Source organism: Pelmatolapia mariae, linkage group LG7 (assembly GCF_036321145.2).
Source record: "Pelmatolapia mariae isolate MD_Pm_ZW linkage group LG7, Pm_UMD_F_2, whole genome shotgun sequence".
In the NCBI taxonomy this organism is placed as follows: domain Eukaryota; kingdom Metazoa; phylum Chordata; class Actinopteri; order Cichliformes; family Cichlidae; genus Pelmatolapia; species Pelmatolapia mariae.
Genome location: NC_086233.1, coordinates 8,936,533 through 8,960,269, shown reverse-complemented (window position 1 = coordinate 8,960,269; position 23,737 = coordinate 8,936,533). Strand labels below are relative to the sequence as shown.

General features: G+C 51.2%; 1 protein-coding gene across 1 annotated transcript; it reads left to right on the top strand.

Moving 5' to 3' along the window:
- The first annotated feature begins 5,610 nt into the window (after positions 1-5,610).
- On the top strand, positions 5,611-7,335 carry LOC134630262 (G2/M phase-specific E3 ubiquitin-protein ligase-like). Its single transcript, XM_063477419.1, has 5 exons — positions 5,611-5,682; positions 5,769-5,974; positions 6,763-6,859; positions 6,938-7,100; positions 7,177-7,335. The coding sequence occupies exons 1-5, from the start codon at positions 5,675-5,677 to the stop codon at positions 7,333-7,335; spliced, it is 633 nt and encodes a 210-aa protein (XP_063333489.1). The 5' UTR covers positions 5,611-5,674.
- The last annotated feature ends 16,402 nt before the right edge of the window (positions 7,336-23,737 follow it).

The following is a 23,737-nucleotide window of genomic DNA, read 5'->3' as shown; positions in this document are numbered from 1 at the left end:
CTTCATTGGCTCCCTGTTATCCAGAACTGAATTTTAAAGCCTTCTCATTAAATATGAGGTCCTGAATATCCAGGCCCTTATCTTACCTCAAAGACCTCATAGTACAGTATTACCCCAATAGAGCACTAAGCTCTCAGACTGCAGGTTTGTGGTTCCTAGGGTATTTAAACGTAGAATGGGAGGCAGAGCCTTCAGATTCTCAGATTTCTTCTGTGGAACCAGCTCCCAGTTTTAATTGGGGTGACAGAAACCCTCTCTACTTTTAATATTAGTTTTAAAACTAAAAAAAAGAAAAGAAAAAAGCATATCGTTGGGGCTGGATAAGTTGACCCTTGCTCCTCACTTAGGCTGTTAGAGACTTCCTTTTTTACTCATTGTATTTATATACCACTGCATTTAATCATTAGTTATTATTAATATCTGGCTCTCAGCTGACTGTGTCAGCTGACTTTATAGGTAAATTTAACTTCATAGCAACAGAAATGTTTTCAGTGATTTCTAATAACATTGCATAAAGGACGCATGCAAAAGTGCCGGCACAGAACCCCATGGAAATCTATGACTGCCTTTTTTGTCTGATGAAAACTTTGTGTTTGTATGAATAAATTGAAATCAATCAGAAAAATATGATTGCCACTGCAGATCATCAGCCTCCATCTCATCGTATCCCTAGCCACATCTTCTATCACACAAACTCTCTACAAGACCCTCCTTCACCATATTCATGAACCAACCATACTCGTGGTTTCCTTCTGCTTTTTAGTGCCATATTTGGTATAATTTGTCTAATTTTTCCACCATCTTTCCTCCACACCACCAGCCTTGTAACTCTAATCCTGTCTCCAAAACACTTGACTTGAGCTTTCCCCCTTGTATACTAATTTTTAATCCTCTCCATTCAGGTCATTCCTAATTAAAATCTTAACATCTTCAGCTCTGATATCTCCAGCTCCACCTCCTGTCGTTTTGCCGATGTCCCCACCTCCAAATTATGCATCATAGCAGGTCTTAATATCTTCCTTTCATTCTTGCTGCTATCCTCCTGTCACAAATCACTCCTGAAACTCATCTCTGCCTGCTTGACCCTGTCCGCACTCTCTTCTTCACCTCTCTTGTGCATTGTCCATTGCTTTGTATTATTGACCCCATCTGTTTAAACTTGTCTACCTTCTCTACTGCTGTTCTTTGCAACTTCACTGTTTTACCTGCCTCTTTCTCATTCACAAATGTGTATTCCATCTTGCTTCTACCGACTCTCGATTCTGTCGTTGCACTTGCTCCTTATGTCACACAGTGGAAAATTGTGTTTTTATGTTTTGTTTTGGATTGGACTGTGTGTTGGTACATAGTGTCAATTTTATTTGCATGATTTTATTGTAATATTGCTATTGCATGTTTGTTTATTGCTATTCCTATTGCATGATTTTATCCCCATATTTATAGTGTGTGTTTAGTGTTGTTGTACAGTATTCTTTTTATTCCACTGTGGATTAAGCGGACAATTGTAGGCACCTGTGAGGTGGGGGCGTTCCCCGAGGTGGCCTATCAGCCGCCAAACTGACTTAAGGGAGATAGTGAGCGCAAAGACGGGAGGAGAGACACACGAAAAGTGAGGAGCAGGAAACAAAACGCGTGCAAGCCAGCATATGTAAAGAAGGACCAGCCTGCCTGTGGGGCGCCACGAGACATTCGGCGATCGGCCAGCATAACCCGGCGATCCAGTCCCGACGGACAGAATAGCAACAGTGGGAGGCGACGCGTGAAATCCACAGCAGGGCAGGGGGACGCCTCTGCCTGCTAGTGATGGGTCGGTCGCGAACGAAATGGCTCTTAGAGCCGACTCTTTGAAGTGAACGACGCGAGGCGGCTCCTTATCGCGAGCCGTGGGTTGTTTTTTTTTTTTCTTTCTCTCACCCTCTCTCTCGCACTTTTTTCCGCTTCACTCCGCACGCGAGCCTTGTGCTTTGCGCTGGGCAGAGGGGGGAGGGGCGGTAGTTATACTCTCAGTAGCACAGGAACAGAGCGGGAGGGAGAGAGAGAGAAAGAGAGCCAGGGACAACAACGTCACATTAAAAAGGTATAGTAATCATCCACAACTATTTTCAGTTGCAGATGATAAAGGATTCAGAAAGTGTATTTATGCAGGCCCATATGACAGAGAATATGCATCTTCTTTTTCATATTTTAATTTATATTTAATTGTGTTGTGGTTTGCAGTGTTTTGTGTTGTTTCATTTTAAATTTGTTTAAAAAGAAAAAGCTGAAAATTTAAATAGTTAAAAGTTGAACTGTGACTAGTTGGTTTTTGTATTATATGATTTATTTATTACATTTTATGTGGAGTGAATAAATAAAAGTATATTTACGGTGGCCCCTAGAGACAAAGCAGCACGTACAAACTTCAAAACGCGTACAAACCCTGAAGCACGTACATACTCCAAAACACGTAAAAACTCAGAAGCACGTAAAAACTCCAAAACACATAACAACTCAGGCTACATCCACACGTACCCGGGTATTTTTGAAAACGGAGATTTTTCTATGCGTTTGCACGTTTCGTCCACACGTAAACGGCGTTTTCGGTCTCTGAAAACGGAGATTTCTAAAAATGCCTGTCAGGGTGGATATTTTTGAAAACTCAGTTTTTGCATTTATGAGGAAAACGGAGAAAGCGCAGCGTCAAAGATGTGCGCCTTTTTTGACGTTACACTGTGCGCCACGTTTTGTTTCGGTGAAATGAATTTCTACAATACTGTTACTGTTAATTGTACTCTCTGCAGTGTTTAAATGCTTACATATTCACACACAGTTACTGTCCCTCCACACATACGACTCTGTTCTGCTTCTACGCCCCATCTTTATTTACTATTTCCCACCGAGGCTTCTAGACTTCTGATTGGCCAACATTTCTACACGTTTAGGAATATATCGGCACCTGTTGCTTTGGCATGCTCCTAGCAGCGTTTTCTATGGAGTTAAATCAGGGCCATAATGTTTGTGTAGTTAAAAGAAAAATTTAAAATCGAAAATATGTAAACTGAAAGCAAAAGTCACATTTTTAGAGTGAACTTTGAAAAAGAAAGAGTTGGATTTAAAATAAAATCAAACGTTTTGAATATTTGTATTAACTGAATCTTTTTTTCATTATTATTATTTTTAAAAAATCTATTCAGTCTCAGATTACATTTTTTCAGATTCAGATCTTTTAAATTAATGTACAAAAAAAAATTCTTCAGGTTCGGATTTTTCTCTCAGCTTCAAATTTTTTTTTTTTCACTTTCAGATCTCTATTTTTCAGTTTCAGACTTTTGGCCCTGTTTTGGCGTGGTGGGCGTGGCTACACAGAGAGGGGCGGGGAATCATGAGTGACAGCAGACCGCTGCAGGCTCAAGATGGTCCATTTTTCATGTTGCCTTCAGGAAACCTGGGAATGAACATAATTTATCAAACACCTCCTGCACTGTATTATTTGATAATGTTTAGAAAACATGTCATGCATAACTGCTAAAACTCAGTTACTAAAGCTCTTTCAAGCAGTAATGTGTACAAATTACGCCGTAACTGATCAATTATGAGACGTTTTCCCAGCCACTACGTGAGAAGTGGTCATTTCCCATGCTCTCAAAGTAGCGCGCATTGTATCGGGTGGGGGCTGCTGTTAACTTGTCCCTCAGTGAACGATGGCGTCGTCTTCCAGCAACACTGCTGGCGCGAACAATCAGGTGAGTGTTTAAGTTTGGAACAATTACACTGCAGTCTGTGAATACTACGAATTTAAGAAGTGGCTATTGTTACGGTTAATTTTTTTTTCTGTTTTTTTATTTTATAACGTTTTTTGCTGAAATGCTAGCTCAACAGAAACGCCTCGCTATCATTTTCGGCTGAAACTTACTTTGAAAGGTAAAGTAATATTAACAATTTGATCCTTCCCCAAAAATATGGAAAACATTTTAAAAGACTCCATAACTAATCGGGCTTGGGATGCAGTCTTCTTTCTCAAACCATGGTATCGGGGGAGTTTTAACGAGTACTTTAGAAAATCTGGTATCGAGGCCGGTATCGGTGCATCCCTATGTTTAACATATTTCATAATTTCTGTTATGTTTTACCTATTCATTTTTTTATATATGTGTTTTTTAGAATGTGAACTACAATTCTACAGTGGAAGCCGCTGCACAGAATCTTATTACTGTGCTCACTCAGAATCTTTCTCAGGGACAGCACCAGGCAGCACAGGGATTAAGGCAGGAACAGGGACCTCCCTCTGTAGATCAAGAGATGGCAAGGTTTTAAATTAAATATGAAAATAAATTATTTAAAAAGTTTTTAACCTTTTTGGTGTGTTATAACTGTGCTGTCATTTTCATGTATTTTTCTAATTCCGTTCAGATCTTTCCCTGGTTTCTTTGGAAAAAAAAAAAGTTTTCTTGGAAAACGAAAGATGCATAATCCAAGGATCCCTGTGACACCACCTTTTAAAGCATGGAAGCCTTTCAGTTTCTATGTATACTTGCTGAACTGTAATGCAGAAACAACACCTACCTCCTCTGAGGAATTTCAGCTTGCACAGGCAGGACTGGGTAAAAGACATCTCACAATGTCCAGGGACATGAACCATGAAGAGGTTAAAGGAATAAATATATAGATTTTCAGACTTATATGTCTCTGTAAAGATCATCAAGTCTGCAGGCATCACAATATTGATCTTCTTCTGCAGTTATTTGGACTTCTTTAAAGTGAATATCCTAAAATGCAGGGTCTGACTGGAGGATGGTTGCTCTACAAGGCTACAGGTAGGGGTAACAAATGTTTATTACATGATAGTCCCATAATTTGCACCTATGTGAACTAGATCTGGGCTCTACTTTTTTCAGGTGGTCAGGGTAAAAGGAAACTGACACTGGTCCCTCCTGATTCTGAAGGTTACACCGGGACCCTAATACGCAGTATGACAGGAAATGGGAAAAACTTGCTGTATATAGTACCTTTACAGCAAGAATTTGACCTTACTCCGTTACCTCCTGATGCAGTTGAATTTAAAAATATGCCCAAAGCACAATGCCAAACATGCAAAGTAAGTCTGCCATTGCATATTTTGGCTCTTCATGTGCAGGATTGCACAGAGTCTGGGTCTTCAGCTGAGGACACAGAGGTACACACATCTTAGAACAATATATGCATTTATTTTAATGAAATTGCATTGCATTGAAATGTCAATAAAAAAATTGTCCCACTTTTTTTTATCTTAATCAGCAATGTTATATGTCTATTAATTATGATAGGCATGTCAAACCGAGGTCCACATAGTGTCCGTGCAGCCTTCTGAAGAGCACACCGACACAGAGGAATTGGATGAAGTAATATCTTAATAGAAATGAGTATAGACCATTAACATAACTACAATGGAACTCTATTCAATATTTTAACTCTCATTTCTGTTTTAGAAACTTCAGTGTCCTATCTGTAACTTGAAATTTGCACCTTATTTCCTTGAAATCCATGCAAACACATGCGGAGAAAGGTAGTTGAAAAAGCAGGGCTTTTAAAATTACATATAGGATATAACATCTTGAGAATTTCCCATTGACACACCAACTTTTTCTTTATTTTTATTAGAAGCAAAAATGTAATAGACGTGGATGAAATTGAGGAGAACATAGTAGAAGAGGACCATATGAAAAGGTAAAAAACATCACACACACAGATGACTATTAATACTCTGAACTGAATAAAGAGTGTTTATTCTTTCATTTATTGATTTTTTTTAGTGTCGACGATGTGTTGGATGCGATTTGTCAAAGAGTTGATGTGGAGAAGCAGTTCAGCATCCTTATTTCAAGAACAAACATTCTGGAGAGAGGCCTTCTGCAGTGGCAACGTCAAAAAAAAAATTCACCCACTGCCATGTTGAAGGTGTCCTTCTTTGGGGAAGCAGGAATCGACACTGGTGCCCTTCGAAAAGAATTTCTCACAGGTGAACTTAAAGAGATCAATTACTTTTCCATTCGTATTATTTATGTTGAAGAAATGACCAATCCCTAAATTTTATACTTCTGTAATATACATTTTATCTTCTAAGTGAACTCTGCTCCAGTTGTGTTGTAAATATGACTATATTTCTCCTTTACTAAACTATACATCAATCATGTTTATAATTTGGGATGGACTGATATGAAAGTTCTTGGCCGAAACCCAAAATGAGAAAACCAAGGTCGAAAACCAAAACACCGGTAACACAGGGAAAATAGTCTTTTTTTTTTAACCATAGCATGGCTGTGATGTGACTATGTTGTGTTATGAGCTTACTGGTTTGGTGTTGATAAAAGGTGTCAATATTATTGTCTCAAGTACACCTTTCTGTATACTATGATTTATTTTTTGAATCATCCATCCATCCATCCATCCATTTTCTTGGCCGCTTATCCCTTGTGGGGTCGCGGGGAGTGCTGGTGCCTATCTCCAGCGGTCACAGGGCGAGAGGCGGGGTACAACCTGGATGGGTCGCCAGTCCATCGCAGGGCATCTTTTTTTGAATCAATATTTTCATTTTGAATGGAATTTTTACATATCTGGAACAGATGTATGATGTTGCTTCAGTACATCTGTCATGTTAAGCCTTCAAAATCAGTGAGACACATTATGATATATATATCAGTATTGCCTCAAATGAAAAAAATACTGTGATATGAAAAAAATCTTATTTCACCCAGCTCTAAATGAATGTTTTACATCGGATAATTCATAACTTTCTTCTCTCAATAGAAATGGTCGCCGGAATCGAGACTCGTTTCTTTGAAGGACCACCACACCAAAAAAGTCCACGCTATTCCCTTACTGACTTTGACAGTGGACTCTTCAGGCATGTTTATTTTAAAGAAAGGGAAAACTGTCATGTTTTATACTATAAGCAATACACTCATGCTGTTTGTATAAGTAGGACTGTTGGTGAGATTCTGGCCGTCAGTTTGGCACAAGGAGGTCCTGCCCCTACATTTTTCAGCCAGTGGGCTTACAGTTACCTCTGCAATGGGCAGATCAACCCAACACAGCTGGATAAAAATACAGTGGCAGATTCACAGTTGCGGTTACTGATTGACCAGGTGCTGTATAACTAGTAAAAATATTGCCTTAGTACACATTGCAGCTATATAATTTCATCTGTTAAATTACTTTTAGGTGGAATCTTCAACTGAGCAGTCACTTCAGGGCCTTACTGATGAGATTTTAAACTGTGGATTCACTGGAGCCATCTCGGTTCAAAACAAGGAACCGATTGTCTGGTATGCTGTGACATGTTTTCGTTTTCTATATGAATGTAAGAAAAATAGCATCTGAAGATGTTGTTTAACCTCTTTTTTGTACCCACAGAGCCATTACACTCCATGCTGTGCTTAGATTGCAGCCAATGTTGGAACAACTCAAGGAGGGTTTGCAGCTGTATGGCCTCCACCTGCTGATTAAGCAATACCCAGAAATCTGCCAGCCTCTCTTTGTCCTTGGGGGAGATGTGAAAGTGAGTACAAACGTATTTTCAGTTTTACATGTATGTATTACATACATTTACACATTTTGTTACATTACAGACACAAATATGAATCTATTTTATTTGAACTCTAAATGAAACACCTACACAAAGTGGTGTACATTAGAGAAGTGGAACAAAAATCATACATGATGCCAAATATTTATTACAAATAAATAGCTGAAAACTGTGGTGTGTGTAATTATTCAGCCCCCTTTGGTCTCAGTGTAGTCAGTTGCCCATAGACATTTCTTGATGATTGCTAAACATACAGTAAAGCCAGGGCAACAATAGAAAAACAAAACATTTCCATGTGTTAGAATGGCCCAGTCAATGTCCAGATCTAAATCCAATCCAGAATCTGTGGCAAGATCTGAAAACTGCTGTTCACAAACGCTGTCTATCTAATCTGACTGAGCTGGAGCAGTTTGGCAAAGAAGAATGAGCAAGAATGTCAGTCTGTAAATGTGCAAAGCTGGTAGAAAAATACCCTAAAAGACTGGGAGCTGTAATTGCAGCAAAAGGTGTTTCTAAAAAGTATTGACCATACCAGGGCCTGTGATTATGGCTGAGGCCAACTACACCACACCAGGGCCTGTGCTGCTGGTAGAGGCCAACTACACCACACCAGGCCTGTGCTGCTGGTTGAGGCCAACTACACCACACCAGGGCCTGTGATTATTGCTGAGGCCAACTACACCACACCAGGGCCTGACCTGCTGGTTGAGGCCATCTACACCACCCCAGGGCCTGTGCTGCTGGTTGAGGCCAACTACACCACACCAGGGCCTGTGATTATGGCTGAGGCCATCTTCACCACACCAGTGCCTTTGCTTCTGGCCGAGGCCAACTTCACCACACCAGGGCCTGTGCTGCTGGTTGAGGCCAACTACACCGCACCAGGGCCTTTTGGAAGGCCATCTTCGCCGTATACAAAGAGTAAAACCCCAACAACAACATTGTAGACCATTCATTGCAGACAATGGCCTGTGGCTCTGTCCTAGGCCATCTACACCACAGGAGTGCCTTTGCTTCTGGCCAAGGCCATCTTCACCACACCAGGGCCTGAGATTATGGCTGAGGCCAACTTCACCACACCAGGGCCTGTGCTGCTGGTTGAGGCCAACTACACCACACCAGGGCCTGTGCTGCTTGTTGAGGCCATCTTCACCACACCAGTGCCGTTGCTTCTGGCCGAGGCCATCTTCACCACACCAGGGCCTGTGACTATGGCTGAGGCCAACTTCACCACACCAGGGCCTGTGGCTCTGGCTGTGGCCATCTTCACCACACCAGGGCCTGTGATTATGGCTGAGGCCAACTTCACCACACCAGGGCCTGAGCTGCTGGTTGAGGCCAACTACACCGCACCAGGGCCTTTTGGAAGGCCATCTTCGCCATATACAAAGAGTAAAAACCCAACATCGACATTGTAGACCATTCATTGCAGACAATGGCCTGTGGCTCTATCCTAGCCCATCTACACCACACCAGGCCTGTGCTGCTGGTTGAGGCCATCTTCACCACACCAGGGCCTGTGATTATGGCCGAGGCCAACTTCACCACACCAGGACCTGTGCTGCTGGTTGAGGCCAACTACACCACACCAGGGCCTGTGGCTCTGGCTGTGGCCATCTTCACCACACCAGTTCTCTGCTTCTGGCCGAGACGACTACACCACACCAGGCCCTGTGCTGCTGGCTGAGGCCAACTACACCATACCAGGGCCTGTGATTATGGCTGAGGCCAACTACACCACACCAGGGCCTGTGCTGCTGGTTGAGGCCAACTACACCACACCAGGCCTGTGCTGCTGGTTGAGGCCAACTACACCACACCAGGGCCTGTGATTATTGCTGAGGCCAACTACACCACACCAGGGCCTGAGCTGCTGGTTGAGGCCATCTACACCACACCAGGGCCTGTGCTGCTGGTTGAGGCCAACTACACCACACCACGGCCTGTGATTATGGCTGAGGCCATCTTCACCACACCAGTGCCTTTGCTTCTTGCTGAGACCACCTACACCACACCATGGCCTGTGCTGCTGGCTGAAGCCACCTTCACCACACCAAGGCCAGTGCTTCTGGCTGAGCCCACTACTCCACACCAGGTCCTGTGCTTCTTGATGAGGCAACCTAAACCACAACAGAGCCTGTGGTGCTGTTTGAGGCCAACTACACCGCACCAGGGCCTTTTGGAAGGCCATCTTCGCCGTATACAAAGAGTAAAAACCCAACATCGACATTGTAGACCATTCATTGCAGACAATGGCCTGTGGCTCTGTCCTAGGCCATCTACACCACAGGAGTGCCTTTGCTTCTGGCCAAGGCCATCTTCACCACACCAGGGCCTGTGATTATGGCCGAGGCCAACTTCACCACACCAGGGCCTGTGCTGCTGGTTGAGGCCAACTACACCACACCAGGGCCTGTGGCTCTGGCTGTGGCCATCTTCACCACACCAGTGCTCTGCTTCTGGCCGAGACGACTACACCACACCAGGCCCTGTGCTGCTGGCTGAGGCCAACTACACCACACCAGGGCCTGTGATTATGGCTGAGGCCAACTACACCACACCAGGGCCTGTGCTGCTGGTTGAGGCCAACTACACCACACCAGGCCTGTGCTGCTGGTTGAGGCCAAATACACCACACCAGGGCCGGTGATTATTGCTGAGGCCAACTACACCACACCAGGGCCTGAGCTGCTGGTTGAGGCCAACTACACCAGACCAGGGCCTGTGCTGCTGGTTGAGGCCAACTACACCAGACCAGGGCCTGTGCTGCTGGTTGAGGCCAACTACACCACACCAGGGCCTGTGAATATGGTTGAGGCCAACTTCACCACACCAGGGCTGTGCTGCTGGTTGAGGCCAACTACACCACACCAGGGCCTGTGGCTCTGGCTGTGGCCATCTTCACCACACCAGTGCTCTGCTTCTGGCCGAGACGACTACACCACACCAGGGCCTGTGCTGCTGGCTGAGGCCAACTACACCACACCAGGGCCTGTAATTATGGCTGAGGCCAACTACACCACACCAGGTCCAGTGCTGCTGGTTGAGGCCAACTACACCACACCAGGCCTGTGAGCTGGTTGAGGCCATCTTCACCACACGAGTGCCTTTACTTCTGGCCGAGGCCATCTTCTCCACACCAGGGCCTGTGATTATGGCTGAGGCCAATTTCACCACACCAGGGCCTGTGCTGCTGGTTGAGGCCAACTACACCACACCAGGGCCTGTGCTGCTTGTTGAGGCCATCTTCACCACACCAGTGCCGTTGCTTCTGGCCGAGGCCATCTTCACCACACCAGGGCCTGTGACTATGGCTGAGGCCAACTTCACCACACCAGGGCCTGTGGCTCTAGCTGTGGCCATCTTCACCACACCAGGGCCTGTGATTATGGCTGAGGCCAACTTCACCACACCAGGGCCTGAGCTGCTGGTTGAGGCCAACTACACCGCACCAGGGCCTTTTGGAAGGCCATCTTCGCCGCATACAAAGAGTAAAAACCCAACATCGACATTGTAGACCATTCATTGCAGACAATGGCCTGTGGCTCTATCCTAGCCCATCTACACCACACCAGGGCCTGTGATTATGGCCAAGGCCATCTTCACCACACCAGGGCCTGTGATTATGGCCGAGGCCAACTTCACCACACCAGGACCTGTGCTGCTGGTTGAGGCCAACTACACCACACCAGGGCCTGTGGCTCTGGCTGTGGCCATCTTCACCACACCAGTACTCTGCTTCTGGCCGAGACGACTACACCACACCAGGCCCTGTGCTGCTGGCTGAGGCCAACTACACCATACCAGGGCCTGTGATTATGGCTGAGGCCAACTACACCACACCAGGGCCTGTGCTGCTGGTTGAGGCCAACTACACCACACCGGGCCTGTGCTGCTGGTTGAGGCCAACTACACCACACCAGGGCCTGTGATTATTGCTGAGGCCAACTACACCACACCAGGGCCTGAGCTGCTGGTTGAGGCCATCTACACCACACCAGGGCCTGTGCTGCTGGTTGAGGCCAACTACACCACACCACGGCCTGTGATTATGGCTGAGGCCATCTTCACCACACCAGTGCCTTTGCTTCTGGCCGAGGCCATCTTCACCACACCAGGGCCTGTGATTATGGCTGAGGCCAACTTCACCACACCAGGGCCTGTGCTGCTGGTTGAGGCCAACTACACCGCACCAGGGCCTTTTGGAAGGCCATCTTCGCCGTATACAAAGAGTAAAAACCCAACAACGACATTGTAGACCATTCATTGCAGACAATGGCCTGTGGCTCTGTCCTAGGCCATCTACACCACAGGAGTGCCTTTGCTTCTGGCCAAGGCCATCTTCACCACACCAGGGCCTGAGATTATGGCTGAGGCCAACTTCACCACACCAGGGCCTGTGCTGCTGGTTGAGGCCAACTACACCACACCAGGGCCTGTGCTGCTTGTTGAGGCCATCTTCACCACACCAGTGCCGTTGCTTCTGGCCGAGGCCATCTTCACCACACCAGGGCCTGTGACTATGGCTGAGGCCAACTTCACCACACCAGGGCCTGTGCTGCATGTTGAGGCCAACTTCACCACACCAGGGCCTGTGACTATGGCTGAGGCCATCTTCACCACACCAGGGCCTGTGACTATGGCTGAGGCCAACTACACCACAACAGGGCATAAGCTACTGGGTGAGGCCAACTACACCACACTAGGGCCTGTGGCACTGGCTGAGGCCATCTGCACCACAACAGTGCTCTGCTTCTGGCCGAGGCGACTACACCACACCAGGGTCTGTGCTTCTTGCTGAGACCACCTACACCACACCATGGCCTGTGCTGCTGGCTGAAGCCACCTTCACCACACCAAGGCCAGTGCTTCTGGCTGAGCCCACTACTCCACACCACGTCCTGTGCTTCTTGCTGAGGCAACCTAAACCACAACAGGGCCTGTGCTGCTGTTTGAGGCCAACTACACCGCACCAGGGCCTTTTGGAAGGCCATCTTCGCCGTATACAAAGAGTAAAAACCCAACATCGACATTGTAGACCCTTCATTGCAGACAATGGACTGTGGCTCTGTCCTAGGCCATCTACACCACAGGAGTGCCTTTGCTTCTGGCCAAGGCCATCTTCACCACACCAGGGCCTGTGATTATGGCTGAGGCCAAATACACCACAACAGGGCCTGTGCTGCTGGTTGAGGCCAACTACACCACACCAGGGTCTGTGCTTCTTGCTGAGACCACCTACACCACACCAGGGCCTGTGCTGCTGGCTGAAGCCACCTTCACCACACCAAGGCCAGTGCTTCTGGCTGAGCCCACTACTCCACACCACGTCCTGTGCTTCTTGCTGAGGCAACCTAAACCACAACAGGGCCTGTGCTGCTGTTTGAGGCCAACTACACCGCACCAGGGCCTTTTGGAAGGCCATCTTCGCCGTATACAAAGAGTAAAAACCCAACATCGACATTGTAGACCCTTCATTGCAGACAATGGAATGTGGCTCTGTCCTAGGCCATCTACACCACAGGAGTGCCTTTGCTTCTGGCCAAGGCCATCTTCACCACACCAGGGCCTGTGATTATGGCTGAGGCCAAATACACCACAACAGGGCCTGTGCTGCTGGTTGAGGCCAACTACACCACACTAGGGCCTGTGGCACTGGCTGAGGCCATCTGCACCACAACAGTGCTTTGCTTCTGGCCGAAGCGACAACACCACACCAGGGTCTGTGCTTCTTGCTGAGACCACCTACACCACACCATGGCCTGTGCTGCTGGCTGAAGCCACCTTCACCACACCAAGGCCTGTGCTGCTGGTTGAGGCCATCTTCACCACACCAGGGCCTGTGATTATGGCTGAGGCCAACTTCACCACACCAGGGCCTGTGCTGCTGGTTGAGGCCAACTACACCGCACCAGGGCCTGTGCTGCTGGTTGAGGCCAACTACACCACACCAGGCCTGTGCTGCTGGTTGAGGCCAACTACACCACACCAGGCCTGTGCTGCTGGTTGAGGCCAACTACACCACACCAGGCCTGTGCTGCTGGTTGAGGCCAACTACACCACACCAGGCCTGTGCTGCTGGTTGAGGCCAACTACACCACACCAGGGCCGGTGATTATTGCTGAGGCCAACTTCACCACACCAGGGCCTGTGCTGCATGTTGAGGCCAACTTCACCACACCAGGGCCTGTGACTATGGCTGAGGCCATCTTCACCACACCAGGGCCTGTGACTATGGCTGAGGCCAACTACACCACAACAGGGCATAAGCTACTGGGTGAGGCCAACTACACCACACTAGGGCCTGTGGCACTGGCTGAGGCCATCTGCACCACAACAGTGCTCTGCTTCTGGCCGAGGCGACTACACCACACCAGGGTCTGTGCTTCTTGCTGAGACCACCTACACCACACCATGGCCTGTGCTGCTGGCTGAAGCCACCTTCACCACACCAAGGCCAGTGCTTCTGGCTGAGCCCACTACTCCACACCACGTCCTGTGCTTCTTGCTGAGGCAACCTAAACCACAACAGGGCCTGTGCTGCTGTTTGAGGCCAACTACACCGCACCAGGGCCTTTTGGAAGGCCATCTTCGCCGTATACAAAGAGTAAAAACCCAACATCGACATTGTAGACCCTTCATTGCAGACAATGGACTGTGGCTCTGTCCTAGGCCATCTACACCACAGGAGTGCCTTTGCTTCTGGCCAAGGCCATCTTCACCACACCAGGGCCTGTGATTATGGCTGAGGCCAAATACACCACAACAGGGCCTGTGCTGCTGGTTGAGGCCAACTACACCACACTAGGGCCTGTGGCACTGGCTGAGGCCATCTGCACCACAACAGTGCTTTGCTTCTGGCCGAAGCGACTACACCACACCAGGGTCTGTGCTTCTTGCTGAGACCACCTACACCACACCATGGCCTGTGCTGCTGGCTGAAGCCACCTTCACCACACCAAGGCCAGTGCTTCTGGCTGAGCCCACTACTCCACACCAGGTCCTGTGCTTCTTGATGCGGCAACCTAAACCACAACAGAGCCTGTGGTGCTGTTTGAGGCCAACTACACCGCACCAGGGCCTTTTGGAAGGCCATCTTCGCCGTATACAAAGAGTAAAAACCCAACATCGACATTGTAGACCATTCATTGCAGACAATGGCCTGTGGTTCTGTCCTAGGCCATCTACACCACAGGAGTGCCTTTGCTTCTGGCCAAGGCCATCTTCACCACACCAGGGCCTGTGATTATGGCCGAGGCCAACTTCACCACACCAGGGCCTGTGCTGCTGGTTGAGGCCAACTACACCACACCAGGGCCTGTGGCTCTGGCTGTGGCCATCTTCACCACACCAGTGCTCTGCTTCTGGCCGAGACGACTACACCACACCAGGCCCTGTGCTGCTGGCTGAGGCCAACTACACCACACCAGGGCCTGTGATTATGGCTGAGGCCAACTACACCACACCAGGGCCTGTGCTGCTGGTTGAGGCCAACTACACCACACCAGGCCTGTGCTGCTGGTTGAGGCCAAATACACCACACCAGGGCCGGTGATTATTGCTGAGGCCAACTACACCACACCAGGGCCTGAGCTGCTGGTTGAGACCAACTACACCAGACCAGGGCCTGTGCTGCTGGTTGAGGCCAACTACACCAGACCAGGGCCTGTGCTGCTGGTTGAGGCCAACTACACCACACCAGGGCCTGTGAATATGGCTGAGGCCAACTTCACCACACCAGGGCTGTGCTGCTGGTTGAGGCCAACTACACCACACCAGGGCCTGTGGCTCTGGCTGTGGCCATCTTCACCACACCAGTGCTCTGCTTCTGGCCGAGACGACTACACCACACCAGGGCCTGTGCTGCTGGCTGAGGCCAACTACACCACACCAGGGCCTGTAATTATGGCTGAGGCCAACTACACCACACCAGGGCCTGTGCTGCTGGTTGAGGCCAACTACACCACAGCAGGCCTGTGCTGCTGGTTGAGGCCATCTTCACCACACGAGTGCCTTTACTTCTGGCCGAGGCCATCTTCTCCACACCAGGGCCTGTGATTATGGCTGAGGCCAACTTCACCACACCAGGGCCTGTGCTGCTGGTTGAGGCCAACTACACCACACCAGGGCCTGTGCTGCTTGTTGAGGCCATCTTCACCACACCAGTGCCGTTGCTTCTGGCCGAGGCCATCTTCACCACACCAGGGCCTGTGACTATGGCTGAGGCCAACTTCACCACACCAGGGCCTGTGGCTCTGGCTGTGGCCATCTTCACCACACCAGGGCCTGTGGCTCTGGCTGTGGCCATCTTCACCACACCAGGGCCTGTGATTATGGCTGAGGCAAACTTCACCACACCAGGGCCTGAGCTGCTGGTTGAGGCCAACTACACCGCACCAGGGCCTTTTGGAAGGCCATCTTCGCCGCATACAAAGAGTAAAAACCCAACATCGACATTGTAGACCATTCATTGCAGACAATGGCCTGTGGCTCTATCCTAGCCCATCTACACCACACCAGGGCCTGTGATTATGGCAAAGGCCATCTTCACCACACCAGGGCCTGTGATTATGGCCGAGGCCAACTTCACCACACCAGGGCCTGTGCTGCTTGTTGAGGCCATCTTCACCACACCAGTGCCGTTGCTTCTGGCCGAGGCCATCTTCACCACACCAGGGCCTGTGACTATGGCTGAGGCCAACTTCACCACACCAGGGCCTGTGCTGCATGTTGAGGCCATCTTCACCACACCAGGGCCTGTGCTGCATGTTGAGGCCATCTTCACCACACCAGGGCCTGTGACTATGGCTGAGGCCAACTACACCACAACAGGGCATAAGCTACTGGGTGAGGCCAACTACACCACACTAGGGCCTGTGGCACTGGCTGAGGCCATCTGCACCACAACAGTGCTCTGCTTCTGGCCGAGGCGACTACACCACACCAGGGTCTGTGCTTCTTGCTGAGACCACCTACACCACACCATGGCCTGTGCTGCTGGCTGAAGCCACCTTCACCACACCAAGGCCAGTGCTTCTGGCTGAGCCCACTACTCCACACCACGTCCTGTGCTTCTTGCTGAGGCAACCTAAACCACAACAGGGCCTGTGCTGCTGTTTGAGGCCAACTACACCGCACCAGGGCCTTTTGGAAGGCCATCTTCGCCGTATACAAAGAGTAAAAACCCAACATCGACATTGTAGACCCTTCATTGCAGACAATGGACTGTGGCTCTGTCCTAGGCCATCTACACCACAGGAGTGCCTTTGCTTCTGGCCAAGGCCATCTTCACCACACCAGGGCCTGTGATTATGGCTGAGGCCAAATACACCACAACAGGGCCTGTGCTGCTGGTTGAGGCCAACTACACCACACCAGGGTCTGTGCTTCTTGCTGAGACCACCTACACCACACCAGGGCCTGTGCTGCTGGCTGAAGCCACCTTCACCACACCAAGGCCAGTGCTTCTGGCTGAGCCCACTACTCCACACCACGTCCTGTGCTTCTTGCTGAGGCAACCTAAACCACAACAGGGCCTGTGCTGCTGTTTGAGGCCAACTACACCGCACCAGGGCCTTTTGGAAGGCCATCTTCGCCGTATACAAAGAGTAAAAACCCAACATCGACATTGTAGACCCTTCATTGCAGACAATGGACTGTGGCTCTGTCCTAGGCCATCTACACCACAGGAGTGCCTTTGCTTCTGGCCAAGGCCATCTTCACCACACCAGGGCCTGTGATTATGGCTGAGGCCAAATACACCACAACAGGGCCTGTGCTGCTGGTTGAGGCCAACTACACCACACTAGGGCCTGTGGCACTGGCTGAGGCCATCTGCACCACAACAGTGCTTTGCTTCTGGCCGAAGCGACAACACCACACCAGGGTCTGTGCTTCTTGCTGAGACCACCTACACCACACCATGGCCTGTGCTGCTGGCTGAAGCCACCTTCACCACACCAAGGCCTGTGCTGCTGGTTGAGGCCATCTTCACCACACCAGGGCCTGTGATTATGGCTGAGGCCAACTTCACCACACCAGGGCCTGTGCTGCTGGTTGAGGCCAACTACACCGCACCAGGGCCTGTGCTGCTGGTTGAGGCCAACTACACCACACCAGGCCTGTGCTGCTGGTTGAGGCCAACTACACCACACCAGGCCTGTGCTGCTGGTTGAGGCCAACTACACCACACCAGGCCTGTGCTGCTGGTTGAGGCCAACTACACCACACCAGGGCCGGTGATTATTGCTGAGGCCAACTTCACCACACCAGGGCCTGTGCTGCATGTTGAGGCCAACTTCACCACACCAGGGCCTGTGACTATGGCTGAGGCCATCTTCACCACACCAGGGCCTGTGACTATGGCTGAGGCCAACTACACCACAACAGGGCATAAGCTACTGGGTGAGGCCAACTACACCACACTAGGGCCTGTGGCACTGGCTGAGGCCATCTGCACCACAACAGTGCTCTGCTTCTGGCCGAGGCGACTACACCACACCAGGGTCTGTGCTTCTTGCTGAGACCACCTACACCACACCATGGCCTGTGCTGCTGGCTGAAGCCACCTTCACCACACCAAGGCCAGTGCTTCTGGCTGAGCCCACTACTCCACACCACGTCCTGTGCTTCTTGCTGAGGCAACCTAAACCACAACAGGGCCTGTGCTGCTGTTTGAGGCCAACTACACCGCACCAGGGCCTTTTGGAAGGCCATCTTCGCCGTATACAAAGAGTAAAAACCCAACATCGACATTGTAGACCCTTCATTGCAGACAATGGACTGTGGCTCTGTCCTAGGCCATCTACACCACAGGAGTGCCTTTGCTTCTGGCCAAGGCCATCTTCACCACACCAGGGCCTGTGATTATGGCTGAGGCCAAATACACCACAACAGGGCCTGTGCTGCTGGTTGAGGCCAACTACACCACACTAGGGCCTGTGGCACTGGCTGAGGCCATCTGCACCACAACAGTGCTTTGCTTCTGGCCGAAGCGACTACACCACACCAGGGTCTGTGCTTCTTGCTGAGACCACCTACACCACACCATGGCCTGTGCTGCTGGCTGAAGCCACCTTCACCACACCAAGGCCAGTGCTTCTGGCTGAGCCCACTACTCCACACCAGGTCCTGTGCTTCTTGATGAGGCAACCTAAACCACAACAGAGCCTGTGGTGCTGTTTGAGGCCAACTACACCGCACCAGGGCCTTTTGGAAGGCCATCTTCGCCGTATACAAAGAGTAAAAACCCAACATCGACATTGTAGACCATTCATTGCAGACAATGGCCTGTGGTTCTGTCCTAGGCCATCTACACCACAGGAGTGCCTTTGCTTCTGGCCAAGGCCATCTTCACCACACCAGGGCCTGTGATTATGGCCGAGGCCAACTTCACCACACCAGGGCCTGTGCTGCTGGTTGAGGCCAACTACACCACACCAGGGCCTGTGGCTCTGGCTGTGGCCATCTTCACCACACCAGTGCTCTGCTTCTGGCCGAGACGACTACACCACACCAGGCCCTGTGCTGCTGGCTGAGGCCAACTACACCACACCAGGGCCTGTGATTATGGCTGAGGCCAACTACACCACACCAGGGCCTGTGCTGCTGGTTGAGGCCAACTACACCACACCAGGCCTGTGCTGCTGGTTGAGGCCAAATACACCACACCAGGGCCGGTGATTATTGCTGAGGCCAACTACACCACACCAGGGCCTGAGCTGCTGGTTGAGACCAACTACACCAGACCAGGGCCTGTGCTGCTGGTTGAGGCCAACTACACCAGACCAGGGCCTGTGCTGCTGGTTGAGGCCAACTACACCACACCAGGGCCTGTGAATATGGCTGAGGCCAACTTCACCACACCAGGGCTGTGCTGCTGGTTGAGGCCAACTACACCACACCAGGGCCTGTGGCTCTGGCTGTGGCCATCTTCACCACACCAGTGCTCTGCTTCTGGCCGAGACGACTACACCACACCAGGGCCTGTGCTGCTGGCTGAGGCCAACTACACCACACCAGGGCCTGTAATTATGGCTGAGGCCAACTACACCACACCAGGGCCTGTGCTGCTGGTTGAGGCCAACTACACCACAGCAGGCCTGTGCTGCTGGTTGAGGCCATCTTCACCACACGAGTGCCTTTACTTCTGGCCGAGGCCATCTTCTCCACACCAGGGCCTGTGATTATGGCTGAGGCCAACTTCACCACACCAGGGCCTGTGCTGCTGGTTGAGGCCAACTACACCACACCAGGGCCTGTGCTGCTTGTTGAGGCCATCTTCACCACACCAGTGCCGTTGCTTCTGGCCGAGGCCATCTTCACCACACCAGGGCCTGTGACTATGGCTGAGGCCAACTTCACCACACCAGGGCCTGTGGCTCTGGCTGTGGCCATCTTCACCACACCAGGGCCTGTGGCTCTGGCTGTGGCCATCTTCACCACACCAGGGCCTGTGATTATGGCTGAGGCAAACTTCACCACACCAGGGCCTGAGCTGCTGGTTGAGGCCAACTACACCGCACCAGGGCCTTTTGGAAGGCCATCTTCGCCGCATACAAAGAGTAAAAACCCAACATCGACATTGTAGACCATTCATTGCAGACAATGGCCTGTGGCTCTATCCTAGCCCATCTACACCACACCAGGGCCTGTGATTATGGCAAAGGCCATCTTCACCACACCAGGGCCTGTGATTATGGCCGAGGCCAACTTCACCACACCAGGGCCTGTGCTGCTTGTTGAGGCCATCTTCACCACACCAGTGCCGTTGCTTCTGGCCGAGGCCATCTTCACCACACCAGGGCCTGTGACTATGGCTGAGGCCAACTTCACCACACCAGGGCCTGTGCTGCATGTTGAGGCCATCTTCACCACACCAGGGCCTGTGCTGCATGTTGAGGCCATCTTCACCACACCAGGGCCTGTGACTATGGCTGAGGCCAACTACACCACAACAGGGCATAAGCTACTGGGTGAGGCCAACTACACCACACTAGGGCCTGTGGCACTGGCTGAGGCCATCTGCACCACAACAGTGCTCTGCTTCTGGCCGAGGCGACTACACCACACCAGGGTCTGTGCTTCTTGCTGAGACCACCTACACCACACCATGGCCTGTGCTGCTGGCTGAAGCCACCTTCACCACACCAAGGCCAGTGCTTCTGGCTGAGCCCACTACTCCACACCACGTCCTGTGCTTCTTGCTGAGGCAACCTAAACCACAACAGGGCCTGTGCTGCTGTTTGAGGCCAACTACACCGCACCAGGGCCTTTTGGAAGGCCATCTTCGCCGTATACAAAGAGTAAAAACCCAACATCGACATTGTAGACCCTTCATTGCAGACAATGGACTGTGGCTCTGTCCTAGGCCATCTACACCACAGGAGTGCCTTTGCTTCTGGCCAAGGCCATCTTCACCACACCAGGGCCTGTGATTATGGCTGAGGCCAAATACACCACAACAGGGCCTGTGCTGCTGGTTGAGGCCAACTACACCACACCAGGGTCTGTGCTTCTTGCTGAGACCACCTACACCACACCAGGGCCTGTGCTGCTGGCTGAAGCCACCTTCACCACACCAAGGCCAGTGCTTCTGGCTGAGCCCACTACTCCACACCACGTCCTGTGCTTCTTGCTGAGGCAACCTAAACCACAACAGGGCCTGTGCTGCTGTTTGAGGCCAACTACACCGCACCAGGGCCTTTTGGAAGGCCATCTTCGCCGTATACAAAGAGTAAAAACCCAACATCGACATTGTAGACCCTTCATTGCAGACAATGGACTGTGGCTCTGTCCTAGGCCATCTACACCACAGGAGTGCCTTTGCTTCTGGCCAAGGCCATCTTCACCACACCAGGGCCTGTGATTATGGCTGAGGCCAAATACACCACAACAGGGCCTGTGCTGCTGGTTGAGGCCAACTACACCACACTAGGGCCTGTGGCACTGGCTGAGGCCATCTGCACCACAACAGTGCTTTGCTTCTGGCCGAAGCGACAACACCACACCAGGGTCTGTGCTTCTTGCTGAGACCACCTACACCACACCATGGCCTGTGCTGCTGGCTGAAGCCACCTTCACCACACCAAGGCCTGTGCTGCTGGTTGAGGCCATCTTCACCACACCAGGGCCTGTGATTATGGCTGAGGCCAACTTCACCACACCAGGGCCTGTGCTGCTGGTTGAGGCCAACTACACCGCACCAGGGCCTGTGCTGCTGGTTGAGGCCAACTACACCACACCAGGCCTGTGCTGCTGGTTGAGGCCAACTACACCACACCAGGCCTGTGCTGCTGGTTGAGGCCAACTACACCACACCAGGCCTGTGCTGCTGGTTGAGGCCAACTACACCACACCAGGGCCGGTGATTATTGCTGAGGCCAACTTCACCACACCAGGGCCTGTGCTGCATGTTGAGGCCAACTTCACCACACCAGGGCCTGTGACTATGGCTGAGGCCATCTTCACCACACCAGGGCCTGTGACTATGGCTGAGGCCAACTACACCACAACAGGGCATAAGCTACTGGGTGAGGCCAACTACACCACACTAGGGCCTGTGGCACTGGCTGAGGCCATCTGCACCACAACAGTGCTCTGCTTCTGGCCGAGGCGACTACACCACACCAGGGTCTGTGCTTCTTGCTGAGACCACCTACACCACACCATGGCCTGTGCTGCTGGCTGAAGCCACCTTCACCACACCAAGGCCAGTGCTTCTGGCTGAGCCCACTACTCCACACCACGTCCTGTGCTTCTTGCTGAGGCAACCTAAACCACAACAGGGCCTGTGCTGCTGTTTGAGGCCAACTACACCGCACCAGGGCCTTTTGGAAGGCCATCTTCGCCGTATACAAAGAGTAAAAACCCAACATCGACATTGTAGACCCTTCATTGCAGACAATGGACTGTGGCTCTGTCCTAGGCCATCTACACCACAGGAGTGCCTTTGCTTCTGGCCAAGGCCATCTTCACCACACCAGGGCCTGTGATTATGGCTGAGGCCAAATACACCACAACAGGGCCTGTGCTGCTGGTTGAGGCCAACTACACCACACTAGGGCCTGTGGCACTGGCTGAGGCCATCTGCACCACAACAGTGCTTTGCTTCTGGCCGAAGCGACTACACCACACCAGGGTCTGTGCTTCTTGCTGAGACCACCTACACCACACCATGGCCTGTGCTGCTGGCTGAAGCCACCTTCACCACACCAAGGCCAGTGCTTCTGGCTGAGCCCACTACTCCACACCAGGTCCTGTGCTTCTTGATGCGGCAACCTAAACCACAACAGAGCCTGTGGTGCTGTTTGAGGCCAACTACACCGCACCAGGGCCTTTTGGAAGGCCATCTTCGCCGTATACAAAGAGTAAAAACCCAACATCGACATTGTAGACCATTCATTGCAGACAATGGCCTGTGGTTCTGTCCTAGGCCATCTACACCACAGGAGTGCCTTTGCTTCTGGCCAAGGCCATCTTCACCACACCAGGGCCTGTGATTATGGCCGAGGCCAACTTCACCACACCAGGGCCTGTGCTGCTGGTTGAGGCCAACTACACCACACCAGGGCCTGTGGCTCTGGCTGTGGCCATCTTCACCACACCAGTGCTCTGCTTCTGGCTGAGACGACTACACCACACCAGGCCCTGTGCTGCTGGCTGAGGCCAACTACACCACACCAGGGCCTGTGATTATGGCTGAGGCCAACTACACCACACCAGGGCCTGTGCTGCTGGTTGAGGCCAACTACACCACACCAGGCCTGTGCTGCTGGTTGAGGCCAAATACACCACACCAGGGCCGGTGATTATTGCTGAGGCCAACTACACCACACCAGGGCCTGAGCTGCTGGTTGAGACCAACTACACCAGACCAGGGCCTGTGCTGCTGGTTGAGGCCAACTACACCAGACCAGGGCCTGTGCTGCTGGTTGAGGCCAACTACACCACACCAGGGCCTGTGAATATGGCTGAGGCCAACTTCACCACACCAGGGCTGTGCTGCTGGTTGAGGCCAACTACACCACACCAGGGCCTGTGGCTCTGGCTGTGGCCATCTTCACCACACCAGTGCTCTGCTTCTGGCCGAGACGACTACACCACACCAGGGCCTGTGCTGCTGGCTGAGGCCAACTACACCACACCAGGGCCTGTAATTATGGCTGAGGCCAACTACACCACACCAGGGCCTGTGCT

Bases quoted from the DNA above. Each gene is read 5' to 3' on its own strand.
- LOC134630262 (XM_063477419.1), top strand. The intron at 6,860-6,937 runs GCATGTTTATTT...TTGTATAAGTAG, and splicing joins TTTGACAGTGGACTCTTCAG to GACTGTTGGTGAGATTCTGG. The intron at 7,101-7,176 runs GTGCTGTATAAC...AATTACTTTTAG, and splicing joins TGCGGTTACTGATTGACCAG to GTGGAATCTTCAACTGAGCA.